The following is a 13,697-nucleotide window of genomic DNA, read 5'->3' as shown; positions in this document are numbered from 1 at the left end:
TTTAAGTGTGTGTGTGGGGGGGCTAATGCTGAGCACTGACACCTCAGAGGGCTAAGCTGGACTTTAGGACTATTCTGGGAATGGGAGTAGGGAAGAGCATTGGGGCCACTTCCCAGGAGGACTGAGGATGGGAGAAATGACCTTTCCATTGTGGACCGCCCATCTTTCTTTTGCCCACTTCAGGCATGAGCTTAAGGAAGAGATTGGAAATCAGGCCTCCATCAGCTCCCAGGAGCTGTGGTCTCCTCTACCTCCACCCCAACCTCCCCTCTGTTCTGGTTTCAGAGGTTTAAGCCAGGCCAAGCCTCCATCCCTCCAATTGCCAAATAAGCACAACAGAATGAGTTTAAGTGGAAAATCTACTTTAATAATCCATCTTCAGCTCAGCTGAGAACTTCCCCTCTTAAGTGCAAGAGAAGTCTTTCCAACAGGCCTCAATCCACTAAGAGGTTACGGCTCAGAGAAGGGTACAGCTCAAAAAAGCCCTAAAATGGGAGGAAGCATGGGATTTGGAATCAGTGGAGACCAGATTAGCGTGCCCCACCACTCACCTCCCGCCAACATAGGCCCCAGCAAGAGCAGCTTGGCAACTGCCCCAGTCTTCCCATCCCTGATGCCTTCTGACCCCTCATTATCCTCTGGGGGCTGATTAGGGCGCCTGAGCCTTGAGAAGAATGGGGACTCTTTTTCTACATGGTAGCACCAGGACAACCAGCCCCATCACCTAGGCCAGCCACTTAGTGATGGTGATGTTGCCCCAGCAACCAACCCAGGCACTAGAGGGGGAAGGAGCCCAGCCCTGATGATGATGGGCGGGTGGGAGTCACCTTAAAGAGGGTGATGGTCTGCAGCACTCCTGTGGTGCAGGCTGTCTCCCGGATGGAGTGCATGGCCAGCTGCGGGCTGCCTAAATCCAGCACACGCAGCCCCAGCCGAGAAGCCAAGATAGGTCCAATGGTGGTCCCGCAGGGGGAGTCATTCCGGACCATGAGATCCTGGGGAGAGGAGACAGTTATGAGCAACACGTAGTCCACGTTCATTAAGGCCAAGGAGGAAGTGACCTTACAACTGCAGATGGTCCACTGCTGGATATGACCAGCAAAAATCACAAAATCAACATTAAATGGCAGGCAGGGGGGTTGGAAAAAACGTATCCTTTATGCCCTCTTGCTTAACATGCACTCACCACACACCCCAGCCCAAATTTACACAAAGAAAAACTACTCCGTAGTTTTTAGTGTTTTTAAAAATATTGCTATTGGCATTTTTAAACTATCTTCTTTATATTCTGGTAAAAAATTAAATAAGAAAGTCATGTTAGATATCAAGATTTTTAGTGTAAGGAAAAAACAGAATTATAAAATCAAGTTAAGTAATAACTATTCTTATTTTTTAAGAAGAATTATAGTATCAAATCATGACTTTCAAAATACATATAGTATGTATTTTGACATTTCTAGCCATGCCCTCCCCCCAATAACAATGAACACTTATGGTGCCAGACCATGGTCTCTGATATCATTATCCATTAAAAGCTACCAAGTCTGGGGAAATGAACAACGTGCGCCTGCAGTGCCTTGTAGTGCCAGAAAGCAAGGACACTTTAGAAAGTCATGTCAAAACACACAGGAGTTACACTGGGAGGGTCAGGTAGAGTGATTCCTCCAATTTTACTCTTCTTTCTCAAGATTGCTGTGGGCAGTCAAGGTCTTTTGTGGTTCTAATTCTGTGAAATATGCCATTGGTAACTCCAGGAAACATAAATCTGGATTATGAATTTGAAGACAGCAGTTGGGTGGAAACCACCTGCAACAATCTTTTTTTTTTTCCTTTGAGGCTACAGAAAATCTGCACATAGACAAGGCAATTATTCCCATAATAAAAATACCCTCATCTCCACCAGATTCCATGGTGAGTATATGGTACATCACATTCTATTCCATAGGTGCATTTTCTTGTGAGTCTGCAGGCCTGTGACAAGTTCTTTCCGGAAATATTAGCTTCTCACAAACTGCCTCCTTGATCGGTAAATACTGTGATATTTCATTAGGCTCCATGAAGAGGGAAGGTGAAACATGCATTAAATTAGTAATTTTGCTCTCTCATGACATTTATTCTCATAACATGTAGGTCTTGTTAGTCTCATGGTAGTTTTGTGTCAATCATTCTGGTAAGGACTCCATCAATTCTCAAGAAAAACCACAATAGCAGGAAAAAGCTAGAAGACATTACTCTAATTTTAGGCTTGAAACTCACACTTAGGCTTGAAACTCACAATCATGAAGTTCATTCTCAAACAGAACTTCAAAACAATCTGTTCTCTGGCTTTCCGTTCCTCTGTCTCTATATGAACTGCTGTAGATACAAACTTGAACATGAGCGATTCTCCAAGTCCTGTTTCCTTATAATCTGTTGTATAGGTTCAACTGTACGGTTTAATAACCTCCTTGGAGTATTCATCCTCTGTCCTGTTTTCCTGCCACTCTTCCATACAGGCTACTTTAAGCATTCCTTGGTAGTTGTTTACACATCTTAAAGCATCTGCAGCTTTGAACTCAATCCCAAAGCCAGAACCATGCTGGATTCTTAAAACATTGTCTCCAAATATCATTTCTGGGAGATAGCATGTGCAATTCATCAGCTAACAGCTGCCGACTTCATGATGTGGGCCTTGGTCGCTGTCAGATTCCAAGGCCTGGAGAGAAGTCCTCCTGGTGGCTGTTCCAGAAGCCATAGATCATCGTAGCCAAGGTGGGGCCCACAAGGGCGACGTGGAGCAGGTGAGAGTGGCGGCAGTGGACAACAGTTCCCCCACCTCACTCTACCCTTCAAATTATTACTGCTTATTGACAATGCACTGGTGACCCAATAGCTCTAATGGAGATATACAAAGAGATTTCTGTCTTCACACCTGCTAACACAACACCCATTCTGGAGCCCAAGGATCAAGTAATTTTGACTTTCAAGTCTTATTATTTAAGAAATACATTTTGTAAGGCTACAGCTGCTGTAAGTAGTGATTCCTCTGATAGATCTGGCAAAACCAATGGAAAGGGTTCACCATTCTAGATGCCACTAATAACATTCATGATTCATGGGGAAGTGGTCATAATATCAACATTAAGGGTCTCAAAGGAGTTGATTCCAACCTTCATGGATGACTTTAAGGGGCTCAAGACTTTAGTGGAGGAAGTGACTGCAGATGTGGTAGAAATAACAAGAGAACTAGAATGAGAAGTGGAGCCTGAAGATGGGACTGAATTGCTGCAGTGTCACGATCAAGCTTCAGTGGATGACGAGTTGCTTCTAAGGATAAGCAAAGAAAGTGGTTTCTTGAGATGAAATTTACTCCTGGTGAAGATGCTGGGAAGACTATTGAAATGACCACAAAGGATTTAGAATGTTCCACAAATCTGGTTGATAAAGCAGCTGCAGGGTTTGAGAGGATTGACTACAGTTTTGAAAGAAGTTATACTGTGGGTAAAATGCTATCAAACAGCATTGCATGCTACCAAGCAATCATTCGTGAAAGGAAAAGTCAGCTGATGCAGCAAACTTCGCTGCTGTCTTATTTTAAGAAATTGCTAGTCACCACAACCTTCACCAACCACCACCCTGATCAGTCAGCAGCCATCAACAAGACCCCCCACCAAAAAAAAAAAAAGATTACAATTCGCTGAAGGCTCAGATGATGGTTAGCATTTCTTAGCAATAAAGTATTTTTTAATTGATTGATTGATTTTTTTTAGAGACAGAGAGGGAGGGAGGGAGGGAAGGAGGGAGGGGGAGGGAGGAAGGGAGAGAAACATCAATTTGTTGTTCCACTTATTTATACATTCATTGGTTGATTCTTATATGTGCCCTGACCGGAGATCAAACCAGCAACCCTGGTATATTGGGACAATGCTCTAACCAACCGAGCAACCCAGCCAGGCCAGTAATATTTTTAAATTAAGGTATATACATTACTTTTAAACATAAGGCTATAGCACACTTAATGGACTACAATACAGTGCAAACGTAACTTTTATATGCACTGGGAAACCAAAAAATTCATGTGAATAGCTCTATTTCGATATTCACTTTATTGCAAAGGTCTAGAACCAACCCACACTACTTCTGAAGTATGCCTGTGTCTAAACCTATACCTATGACTAGATGGGCCATTGCCAAGTTAAGAATGAAAATGAATAGTTAGAGTTCCAAGCTCCCCAGCCCTGAAGTTCCCTTATGGAAGCCCCCAGGGTGTAAGAGAGACACAGGGGAGCTGGGGTACTGGACAGGAAAAGGCAGGACTAACTCACCATGTGCCATGAGCACACTGTACCTTTAATCCTCAGAGAAATCCAGCAGAATAGGCATCGTTATCAGCCCCATTTTACAGGTGTAGAAATTAAGACTCAGAGAAATTAGGAGACTAGTCCAAGGTTACAGGGCTAGTACCACGGCAGAATCAGCATTGATCCCAGCTCTGCTTATATCTAAAACCCCTGTTCTCACTCTACCGCAACCCCCTCCACTAAAGGTTGTCTACCATGCTCCCTTCTCAGCTGCTTGTGCCTCACCCCTGCTCCCTCCATCACCCCTTCCCGGGCAGTGCCAGCCCTCACCTGTAGGGGCACCCCAACATTGTTGGCCACCCTGCGGATCAGGGCCTCTGAAACCGCATTGGAGGCATAGCGCTGCTTGCTGTTCACCTTGATCACAGGGCCCTGGGGGGAGAGAAACCAGGAATAGAGGGTGAGGCAGAGATGAGGCCCAGAACCAACCAAGCCAACAAGCCCCTAAAAAGAAACAGGAGCACCTCACCTTGTGGAATAAGGGCCGGTGGTTCTCCTCATGCTTATCCCTGTAAGAGACAGTTTAAAGGCAAGAGATGGCAAACAGGAACTGGGCCTGTGAACACCCACCACCCTCCCACAGCAGACATCAGTAACGGACCACCGCAGCAGGCTTTCCCCCCAGCCCACAGGACCTCAGAGGAATGCCAAACCCAGTGTTCTAGGCAGCCTCTAGCAATAGGTGAATATAAGTTTGTAGACAGTGCTTATTCAACACACTTGGCTTAGGCATTACGTGACTTTGACCAAGCTCAGCCTTGGAGCAGTCAAAAGGAAGTCCCCAGTGAACCTCCCAGTTGAATAAGGGGAAAGGGGAAGAGGCCAGGGCCCAGGGTTATGCCTGGGTCTCCAGCTGTGTGAAGACTGTGTGCCTGGCACAGTACACTCACACGTAGTTGGGGTGCACGGCATGGGCCATGTCTGCGCTGATCATGTAGGACTTGGGTATGGCTTCCTCGAAGGCTGTCAGGTGCTGGGGTGAGGCCGAGATCCGCCGCAGCACCAGCTCCGTCAGCAGTGACTGTGCCCCCTGGGCACTCTCAGACCCCACCTGGCAACAACAGAGACTTGACTCTGGGGGTCTGGGCAGAGGGACCTGAGTTGGAGGCCGGGAGAGGGGCCCAATGCCCACACTGGCCCAGGACCCCACTGAGTCAGTGGGTGAGGGATGCAGGGTATTATCAGCAATTTCCCCAACCTCGTGTCACCAAAAACCTGATGATGGGCTGGGGTCAAACTAACCCTCAATTATCTCTGTGGCAGAAACAGCACTTTCTAGTGGGCTTCCTGCACCACTCCCTTCCTTCTCCTGACCCTTGTAACCAGGGCTCTGCACAGGTGCCTCACCACAAGGGTGAGTCTTCTTCTTCTTTTTTAAAAAAATATTTTTATTGATTTCAGAGAGAGGAAGGGAGAGGGAAAGAGAGATAGAAACATCAATGATGAGAGTCATTGATCAGCTGCCTCCTGCATGCCCTGCGCTGGGGATCAGGCCTGCAGCCCAGGCATGTGCCCTGACCGGGAATCAAACTGTGATCTCCTAGATCACAGGTTGATGCTCAACCGCTGAGCCATGCTGGCTGGGCAGGTGAATCTTCTTTTATGCATGTGACACAGACTCTAACCATCCAAGACATCTTCTATGACAGAACCTCCAAGCTATAGCAAGCACACAACTTCCCAGAGATGACATTCCTAGCTTGCCTTAAAGCTACACATGGCCGTGCCAAGTTCTGTGGAATGCAGGCAGTGAAGAGTGTCACCTTTGGGTCATGTCCTTAAAAGGATGGGCATGCACTACCCCAGGCCTTTCTCTCGCTTCCTACTAATAGTATAGACGTGATGGCATGAGCTGGAACAGCCACTCTGGATCCTGAGGTGGAAGCTCTGTGCTCAGGATGGCAGAGACCTGTCCTGAACTGCTAACTGACCTGCGCGGTTTACATGAGCGAGAACTACCCAGCTGTTCAAGCTCAGTTACAGCCTCTAAGGCTGCACTCCAGCACCAGCAGGCATAATGAGGACCTACCAGGTGCTGTCCTGGGGCTTTGAGGATGAAAGAGCACAGTCCATGTGGCACACAGAGAAGTGTGGTCACACTAGAGGAAGATAAATGCTGAGCCACAAGGGACCAAGTGCTAAGGGAGCATGGGCAGCGTTTCCTCTACTGGCTCACAGTGGGTGCCTGGCACAGGCTGGCCATTGAAGACTCCCCAGAGGGGACCCTCCCTGGAGATCCCTGGCGTACCTCTTCGTTGTCGTAGAGGGCAATCATGCGCACGTGGGGATCTGCGGCCAGGGAGGCAGGGGCTGCGCAGGATTCGATCAAGGCCTGGTTTGGGGAGGGATCAAAAGCATCACCTTCACCCCTCCTGCTTCTGTAACTCAGCCCACCAACACCTCGGAGGTGCCCATCCCCACCCGCCTGCTGTCGTCATGGCCAGAGTGAAGCAGGCCTGGGCTTTCATTGGCCTTCATCTCTGAGGGCACTGCTGGGAGAGGGTGATGGGGGACCCCACACCTTCCCATGCCAAAGGCAGACAGATGTGGAAGATGGAGGGGAAGGGCTGAGAACTCCACAAAGTCAAAAGAACCACACAGATCATGCAAACTAATTGGCCTCAGTGAAAAGATTGAGGTCCAAGGGGATGACTGTGATTCCATCAAGGTGACATGACTGGCTGGCTGGTGACAGAAGTGGGTACGAGTCCCAGGTCTAGCTCTGGTCTCAATTACAGCTCAAAGTCTGTCTCTAAGAACAGGATGGGGAGGGAAGGAGAGGTGTGAGAAGGGCACAGGGAGGGGCGAGGGTAAAAGGAGAAAAGGTAGGAACAGCAAGGTGGCTACAAGGGAGAGACACCATACCCCTGAGATCTGGAGGCACAAAGAACAGGCTGGGTGGGCTTAAGCCTAGGGTGTGGGGGTGGGGAGGAGCAGAGGGAGGTGGATAATACTGTCTGATGGGCCGAGGGCTTTCCCTGGAAGCAGAGATTAACTTAAAAAAGAGGCAGTAGGAGCAGGGTTAGGACAAGACACCATGGTGCCCTAAACAGCCTCTCAGCTTTCCCCACTGCAGCCTCAGCCTCCAGACCAGTGCAAGGATGGAGCCAAATGGCTGCAGCATTTAGGCCCCTCCCCATGGTCCACCAGCACCAGCAGACTGGGAGGGTGGCCAACAGCTGTCTCACAAGTGCTGGGGCTTGAGACAGTCCCCCCACCCCATCATTCCACCTCTCCTGATGCTGTGCGCCCCCTGGGGGTGCCCCAGCTCACCTGCAGGGCACAGAAGCAGCTATGCAGGTTGTCCAGTCGAGGGGAAAAGATGAACTCCTCATAAGCACCACCCAGGACCTGGGAAGGAAGGACAGTCAGCCTGACCTTTAAACCCTCAACCCAACTCACCTGCTTTTCGCTGCTCTCAAGGGCCTGAGCCTGAACTACCTCTTTGGTTCCTTGCGCAACCTCTCCCTGACCTCTGCCTTATGACTGATACTGCTGTGCAGGGCTGAGTGGAGAGTGGGGTTGGGCTGGAGCAGAGGGACAGGAGGTTGCAGGTCTGTAGTTCCTGACCAGTTCCTATGGGACAGGATAAGGGAGGATCTGAATGATCATAAGAAAAGCTAAGGAAATAAACAAAGACCAGTCAAGACACAGAAACATAGTGCACGTTCAAACAGGATCAAACATCTATTCTAAAGCCTTAGCAATCTCCTACAGTCACTAACTGGGAAGGACATGAGGGCAGACTCCAGAAAAAGGGTGGCCATATTGAGGTCTATTGCCCTTAGAGGGTCAGAGCCATGTGGGTCACAGTAGACAGGGCCATCTGTAGTAGAAACTCCAAGGGAATCCATGGAAAAACTGATTCCCAAAGCCCACACCAGAGAGTCCAAGGAGGCAGGTCTAGAGTGGGAAACTGCCACTTTTTGAGAACCCTGGAGGCAGAGGTGGGTGGTGTCTACTGGGAAGAACAGAAATGAGAGTAACTGGGAGACTGGCAGAGTTGTTAAGTGCTTCAGGGGACACACTGGGGCAGGCTGGGATCCCCGAGTTCCCCGCCATGAGATCCTGCAGCTGCTCCTCACCGCAGGCTGGGTGTCTGCAAGGCAGAGCTCCATCTCCAAGATGTCCTCAGGGCTCAGCCCCAGATGGCCACAGAGAAGGGACATGAGGACCGAGTGGTGCCGGTCATCCTGCAGGGGAGAAGGATGCTGGGAGGAGGGTCTGCTCTTCCCTTCCTTGCCCATTCTTAGGGGGTTGATCCCTTCCCCGCCTGCTCGCCCCTCCCCCTGAGCAGGGGACTGTCTTACTGCAGCATTGAGAGGTACTGGCTCAGGAGTCCCCTTCTCCAGCTCCTCCTGGACTGCTGTGGCAAGAATGGGGACTCTGTGGAGAGACACGTGAGGAGAGGTTGTGGGGAGGGCTAGAGAACACAGCAGGCCAGGGGACCCCTGAGCTAAGGCATCTCCTGATGGGGTGCCCTTGCCCTTCAATTCCCAGTTCACCCCCCTCCCCCCCAATGGCAGAGTAGTGAGAGCCCTTGGACATCAACTGGGTCGAAAGAACAGAACCTGATGGTGGCTACCATTAGGTAGTACTTCCCCAGGTCCCACTGGGGCCCCTTCCTTCACCTGGTGCCATACCCCATCCCTCCCAGTCACCACAGCCCTCAGCCCAGTCTCACAAATGCATCTCCATGTTGGGCCCAAAGTTCTCATTGATATTTCGCTGCAGATGGATGGCTAGGTGAGGGATGCGAAGAATGGGCCGGTCCACATGCACCAGCCGCTGCTCCAGCCGGTCTGAGGTAGGGCACTGTGGTCAACCAGGCCAGGTCAGCCCAGGGAGCCTCCCAACCACAGCTGGTGAAAGCCCCCACTTCACACAAACTAACCAAGGTGGTCCTCTGACCTGGGCCGCCCCTCCCCCTCTTCCCCAGGGGGCCTCTGCACAGGTACCCTGAAGGAAGGTGACAGCCAATCTTCAGGCAGTTGAAGCTGAGAACCTCCCAGGTTCAACCCCAGTTACTACCTTGACAATGACGCGTCCAGCCAAGGTCAGGTCACGGTCGAACCAGGTGCTCCAGATCCCACCACCATAGGTCTCCACGCCAACCTGATGGAAGCCCACCTGGCTGCGGCGAGATCGCCGTTTCACCTACGTGTGACGATGGGGAATGAGAAGTCAGAGAAGGCTACAGGAAGATTTGGAGATGAGACGGACTGTTCACAAGCTAAGTAACACACAATGAATGGTAGGGACAGGGAGGGGCCCAAAGTGTGCCAGGCGAGGCCCTGCTCCAGGGAACAGTGTCCCCAATATTTACCTCCTGGCTCTCTTCTGCCCTCTCCCCTGTCCCCTCCCATGCCTTCCCCCATCTCAGCACAGCCCCAGTTCCTTACCCGAAGGCAGGGGCTGTCTGTGTGGGCACCGATGAGGCTGAAACCGTTGCCAGGAACATACTGTCCTCCCACAGCAAAAGCGATGATGGTGGAGGAGTTCCTGGTCAGGAAGTACTGGGGGTAGGGGTGGGGTGTTGAATCGGATTAGCCAGCCAGCTGGCACACAGGATTTTGAGCCCCGGCCTAGGGACCTGCCTTTCGGCCCCCACCCCACCCCTAGTACCTTGCTCTCGGGCTTGATATCCCAGCTCTCGGTCTCCTTGAGTTCATGGAAGCCAGCCTGGAGGAGGCGGCTGCGACACTCAGCCACAACTGTAGGGAAAGAGCTTGCTCACGGCGATGGAAGCCGGTAGGGGGCGCGCCAGTTCCCACCCTCCTCTGCTATCCCGGGCACTTACCGTGGAAAGGAGAGGGGCTCCGGTTCACGAACTTGAGGAGCTCCCGGGCCGCAGCCTGCACGGCCTCTTTGCTGGCTCTGCCGTTCATGGCCACCTAGGGGAGCGGGGCGCTCAGAGGCTCCGGGCACTTCCACCCCAACCACCCAAGTGACCGCGCCAAGGCTCAGACCTCTGCTTCCTCCCCTCGCCCCACAAAGCGACGCGCGGGCTGGGCCGAAAGGCTCCCGGCAGAAAGCTCGCCCTCGGGCCAAAGTAACACAACCCAGCAGCGTCCCCGCCCCGCCCGTCCAGACGCCGCGCCCCCCGAGCCTCAGCCCCGCCCCCTAAGTCCGGCCCCAAGCGCCCGCCCCGCCGAGAAATCCCGGTCGGGGTGCAGAACTCGGAGCTCCCGCGCCGGCCCCTGCGAGCTCGCCCGCACCACGTGCGCGACTCCTTCCCGAAATCAAAGCCCAGTCCTCCCGGGAATACCCCAGCCCCCCTCCACCCTTCCCCCCGCCCCCGGTCTCCCGCGGGTCGCCCGACCCCAGGAAGGGCAGGTCACCAGGGGCGGGACTTTCGGTTTTGCCCTGGGACGGGCGCGGCCCCCGGCCCAGCGCGCTGCCGAGCTTGGGCCCGAGCGTGCGGGGCCGGGGCTGAGACAGAAACCCGCGCGGGGCGGGCGGGGCCGCCTACCTGCATCGCCCCACTCGCGGGCTACACCTCAGTCGCCAGGCCCCGCGCCCCGCCAGCCCGACTCCCGCCCCGGGCCCGCCCCGCCGCGCGCCGCGCGCCTCCGCCCCGACGGCGGGTGCCCTCTGCCGCCCCGGAGGTGGTAGGACGGTCCCGTCCCCTTCCCGGAGGCAGGAAAGCCCGAGAGAGAAAACTCGCCCCGCCGGCTCACCTGGTCCGACGGCACTGTACACGGTGCTCCCTGGCCACCGGCAGCCTGTGCTGATAAAAGCAACAGGGCTCACGGTCACGGGGCGCTCGCCGTGAGCTTTAGCTTTATGATAAAGCCTAACGTGCCGTCTCGGTTAGTCTTCGCAGCTGCCCTATCAACTTTGTACTTTCAGTCATCATTTTATGCATGAACAAGGATATGCAGAGACCAGTAACCTGTCCAAGGCAGTAAATGGCAGAGGTGGAGTTTGAACTCAATTCCAGAGGCCGGGAACAATCCACTCTCAGATCTTTTCTGGGCCTTTCTTTTTCTAGGTAAGTGTTATGTTGCATGGCAGGCCCCTGAGGGACAGAGAAATTAATGACTTGCCCAAGATCACACAGCTGTTTGGAGATATCTGGGATTCGACTCTAATATATGTACTCTTTCCACCCCTCCAGACAGAAAAAAATCATGCCCCTTATATTCTTGGAGGCATTTCTAATATTCCTATGTCAAGAGTGGTGAGTAGCAATTTAAAAAACCCGTTCACCTCCCTAACCATAGATTCTGATCAGGACTCTTGGTGGCCCCTAGGTACTGCTACCAGGGGTGTTGTCAACATTCCAGGGATGCCAGGTGGATGGAGCTATCTTTATTCATATACTGAGGGGGCAGGGTTGGAAAGGTCCTGCAACTCTCACTTCAAAGGAGTAGATATTGCAGAGGAGTGTTCAACAATACACACACTAGGTGGTATGTTAAATTCATGGCATTCCCTAACCATTTATTGAAATGCCATTATGTATGAAGTTTCAGAATTACAGTAAGGTAATTAGGAAAATTATGATTTTTGAGTATTTATTATTTCTGTTTGTAATATAATTTAACTAATTGTAAGATCATGTAATTTAATTGTTTTTAATGATTGCTGTGTTTAACAATGGGATCACAAATTTCTGGAAATTTGACAGTCAGTTCCTATAAGCTGGTCCAAGTTAGCTTTAGCACACAACTTCACCCATATTCTGTCTACATCTTTGTTCCTCAAAGTGTGATTTGTTGACCTGGGAACTTTTTAGAAATGCAGAACAAGATCCCTAGCTGATTTGAGTGCACATTAGAATACCATGTGGTCGTAAAAATAATGTGAGGTCAATCTTTGTGTGTTTTAGGAAAAACTCCAAATATATTGTTGAGTAAAATTTCCAGGGCATTTAGGTAAAACTCACACAATGAGCTGATTTCTAGATTTTATAAAAGTATACATGTGAATTAGTGGAAACAGATTTGGAAGGAGAGTGGTCATCTCTGGACAAGGGAATGGTATTGGATATGAAGTGGGAGGGCCTAGGGGGGACCTTAGCTATCTGAAAAGAGTCTCTGAGAATCATTCTTGCCCTCAGCCTCCTGAGAAAATCTTCCCCGCCAGTCCTTAGCTGGTGTTTACAATGCTACCATATATTTATCTTTCTGGTTTAACAAATACCCATGAGTTAACATTGCAATTGGTTACACACACTTCAGTGTGAGCTGATTGATATGCATGTCTCTTCTGATCCACCAGTTTATGAGAGAACTTTCTAAGTAGCAGTTATTCACATAATTGTTAAGGGTGATTTGGGACATAGAAGACTAAAGCAATGTAAGGAAGAGGTGTGTGTGTGTGTCCTGCCCCTGTCTACTAAAATGGGTGCAGAGCAGGGCTGAGTCAGATGATCTTGATTTCCCGATGCCAAGGCAGCTCTGGGTATCTCGTTGCTGGTGGATATCTTGGTGGTTAAATGAATAAATAATTTGCTTTGGGGTATAAGGATAGGAACTTGCATAACACTGTACAATTTGTCCACCGACAGTGTTGTTAGAAGGACACTTTAGTTTCCAACACGTATCTTCTGCTCAACTTCTGTTTTTCACATAAGACTAAGTTAATCAAGAACCACAGCTCCCAGGATGCCTTGAGGTGAGTAGCTCAGGCAAGATTATAATTTCCAATCAATTATGTTCTAGGAGGGAGGTTTAAAAAGTACTTTATATAGTTACAAAGAATGAAACACCTCTATAGATACTAATAAGAAACAATTTCCAGGTTATACTATTAAGTGGGGAAAAAACAAGGTGGGAAATAGTAGCTATGATATGTTGCTATTTGTGTGTGTGAACACACAGACACATATATATTCTTATATGTTTAAAATATGTCACAAGAAAATGGTAAATGACTCTGGGAAGGAGAAGTGGAAGGTCTGCGGGTCTGGGGTGGAAAGCACACTTCTTTTTTTTTCTATAAATTCTTTTTCCATTTTCTGAATTTTTTTCTACATACACATATTACTTTTAAAAACTAAAGTAAATTTTAAAAGTAACAGGTGGAGCCTGGCCAGTGTGGCTCAGTGGTTGAGCGTCGCCCCATAATCCAGGAGGTCACGGTTCTATTCCCCGTCAGGGCACATGCGGGGTTTGTGGGCTCCATACCCAGGGGGGGCGTGCAGGAGGCAGCCGATTGATGTTTCTCTCTCATTGTTAATATTTCTATCTTTCTCTCTCCCTCTCCCTTCCTCTCTCTGAAATCAATAAAAACATTTTAAAAAAGTAACGGGTGGAAAGGTGAGTTTTAAGTATGTTTTATGGCCATAAGTTTTGTTTTCCTCTGTACCCTGATTAAGTTAGTGAGCATTTGTTGGTTAGCATCTAACAC

The 13,697-nt window shown here is 50.2% G+C and overlaps 1 protein-coding gene and 1 pseudogene across 3 annotated transcripts; both read right to left on the bottom strand.

The window, feature by feature from the left end:
• Window positions 1-341: 341 nt before the first annotated feature.
• Window positions 342-10,901, bottom strand: DNPEP (aspartyl aminopeptidase). Of its 2 annotated transcripts, none has more exons than XM_081142481.1 (15): window positions 10,813-10,901; window positions 10,141-10,234; window positions 9,966-10,054; window positions 9,743-9,856; window positions 9,372-9,497; window positions 9,025-9,155; window positions 8,651-8,726; window positions 8,426-8,533; window positions 7,614-7,691; window positions 6,589-6,672; window positions 5,231-5,391; window positions 4,810-4,849; window positions 4,611-4,712; window positions 828-995; window positions 342-485 (listed from the first exon to the last, which is right to left on the bottom strand). In XM_081142481.1, exons 1-15 carry the CDS (start codon window positions 10,816-10,818, stop codon window positions 435-437), a joined length of 1,428 nt encoding a protein of 475 aa, XP_080998607.1. In that variant the 5' UTR covers window positions 10,819-10,901; the 3' UTR covers window positions 342-434. The 2 variants fall into 2 exon arrangements, with proteins under 2 accessions (XP_080998607.1, XP_080998608.1); XM_081142482.1 differs by lacking the exon at window positions 10,813-10,901 and adding an exon at window positions 10,310-10,389.
• Window positions 1,839-2,815, bottom strand: LOC308559584 (TIP41-like protein pseudogene; annotated as a pseudogene). The gene has a single exon. The product of its transcript is annotated as a TIP41-like protein pseudogene (transcript).
• Window positions 10,902-13,697: the final 2,796 nt, after the last annotated feature.

This window comes from Miniopterus schreibersii (assembly GCF_964146895.1).
Source record: "Miniopterus schreibersii genome assembly, chromosome: 7".
In the NCBI taxonomy this organism is placed as follows: Eukaryota; Metazoa; Chordata; class Mammalia; order Chiroptera; family Miniopteridae; genus Miniopterus; species Miniopterus schreibersii.
This window is presented reverse-complemented; position numbering and strand designations above follow the sequence as displayed.

Bases quoted from the DNA above. Each gene is read 5' to 3' on its own strand.
- DNPEP (XM_081142481.1), bottom strand. The intron at 9,498-9,742 runs GTAAGGAACTGG...CGTCACACGTAG, and splicing joins CAGACAGCCCCTGCCTTCGG to GTGAAACGGCGATCTCGCCG. The intron at 6,673-7,613 runs GTGAGCTGGGGC...TCCCCAAACCAG, and splicing joins GCTGCTTCTGTGCCCTGCAG to GCCTTGATCGAATCCTGCGC.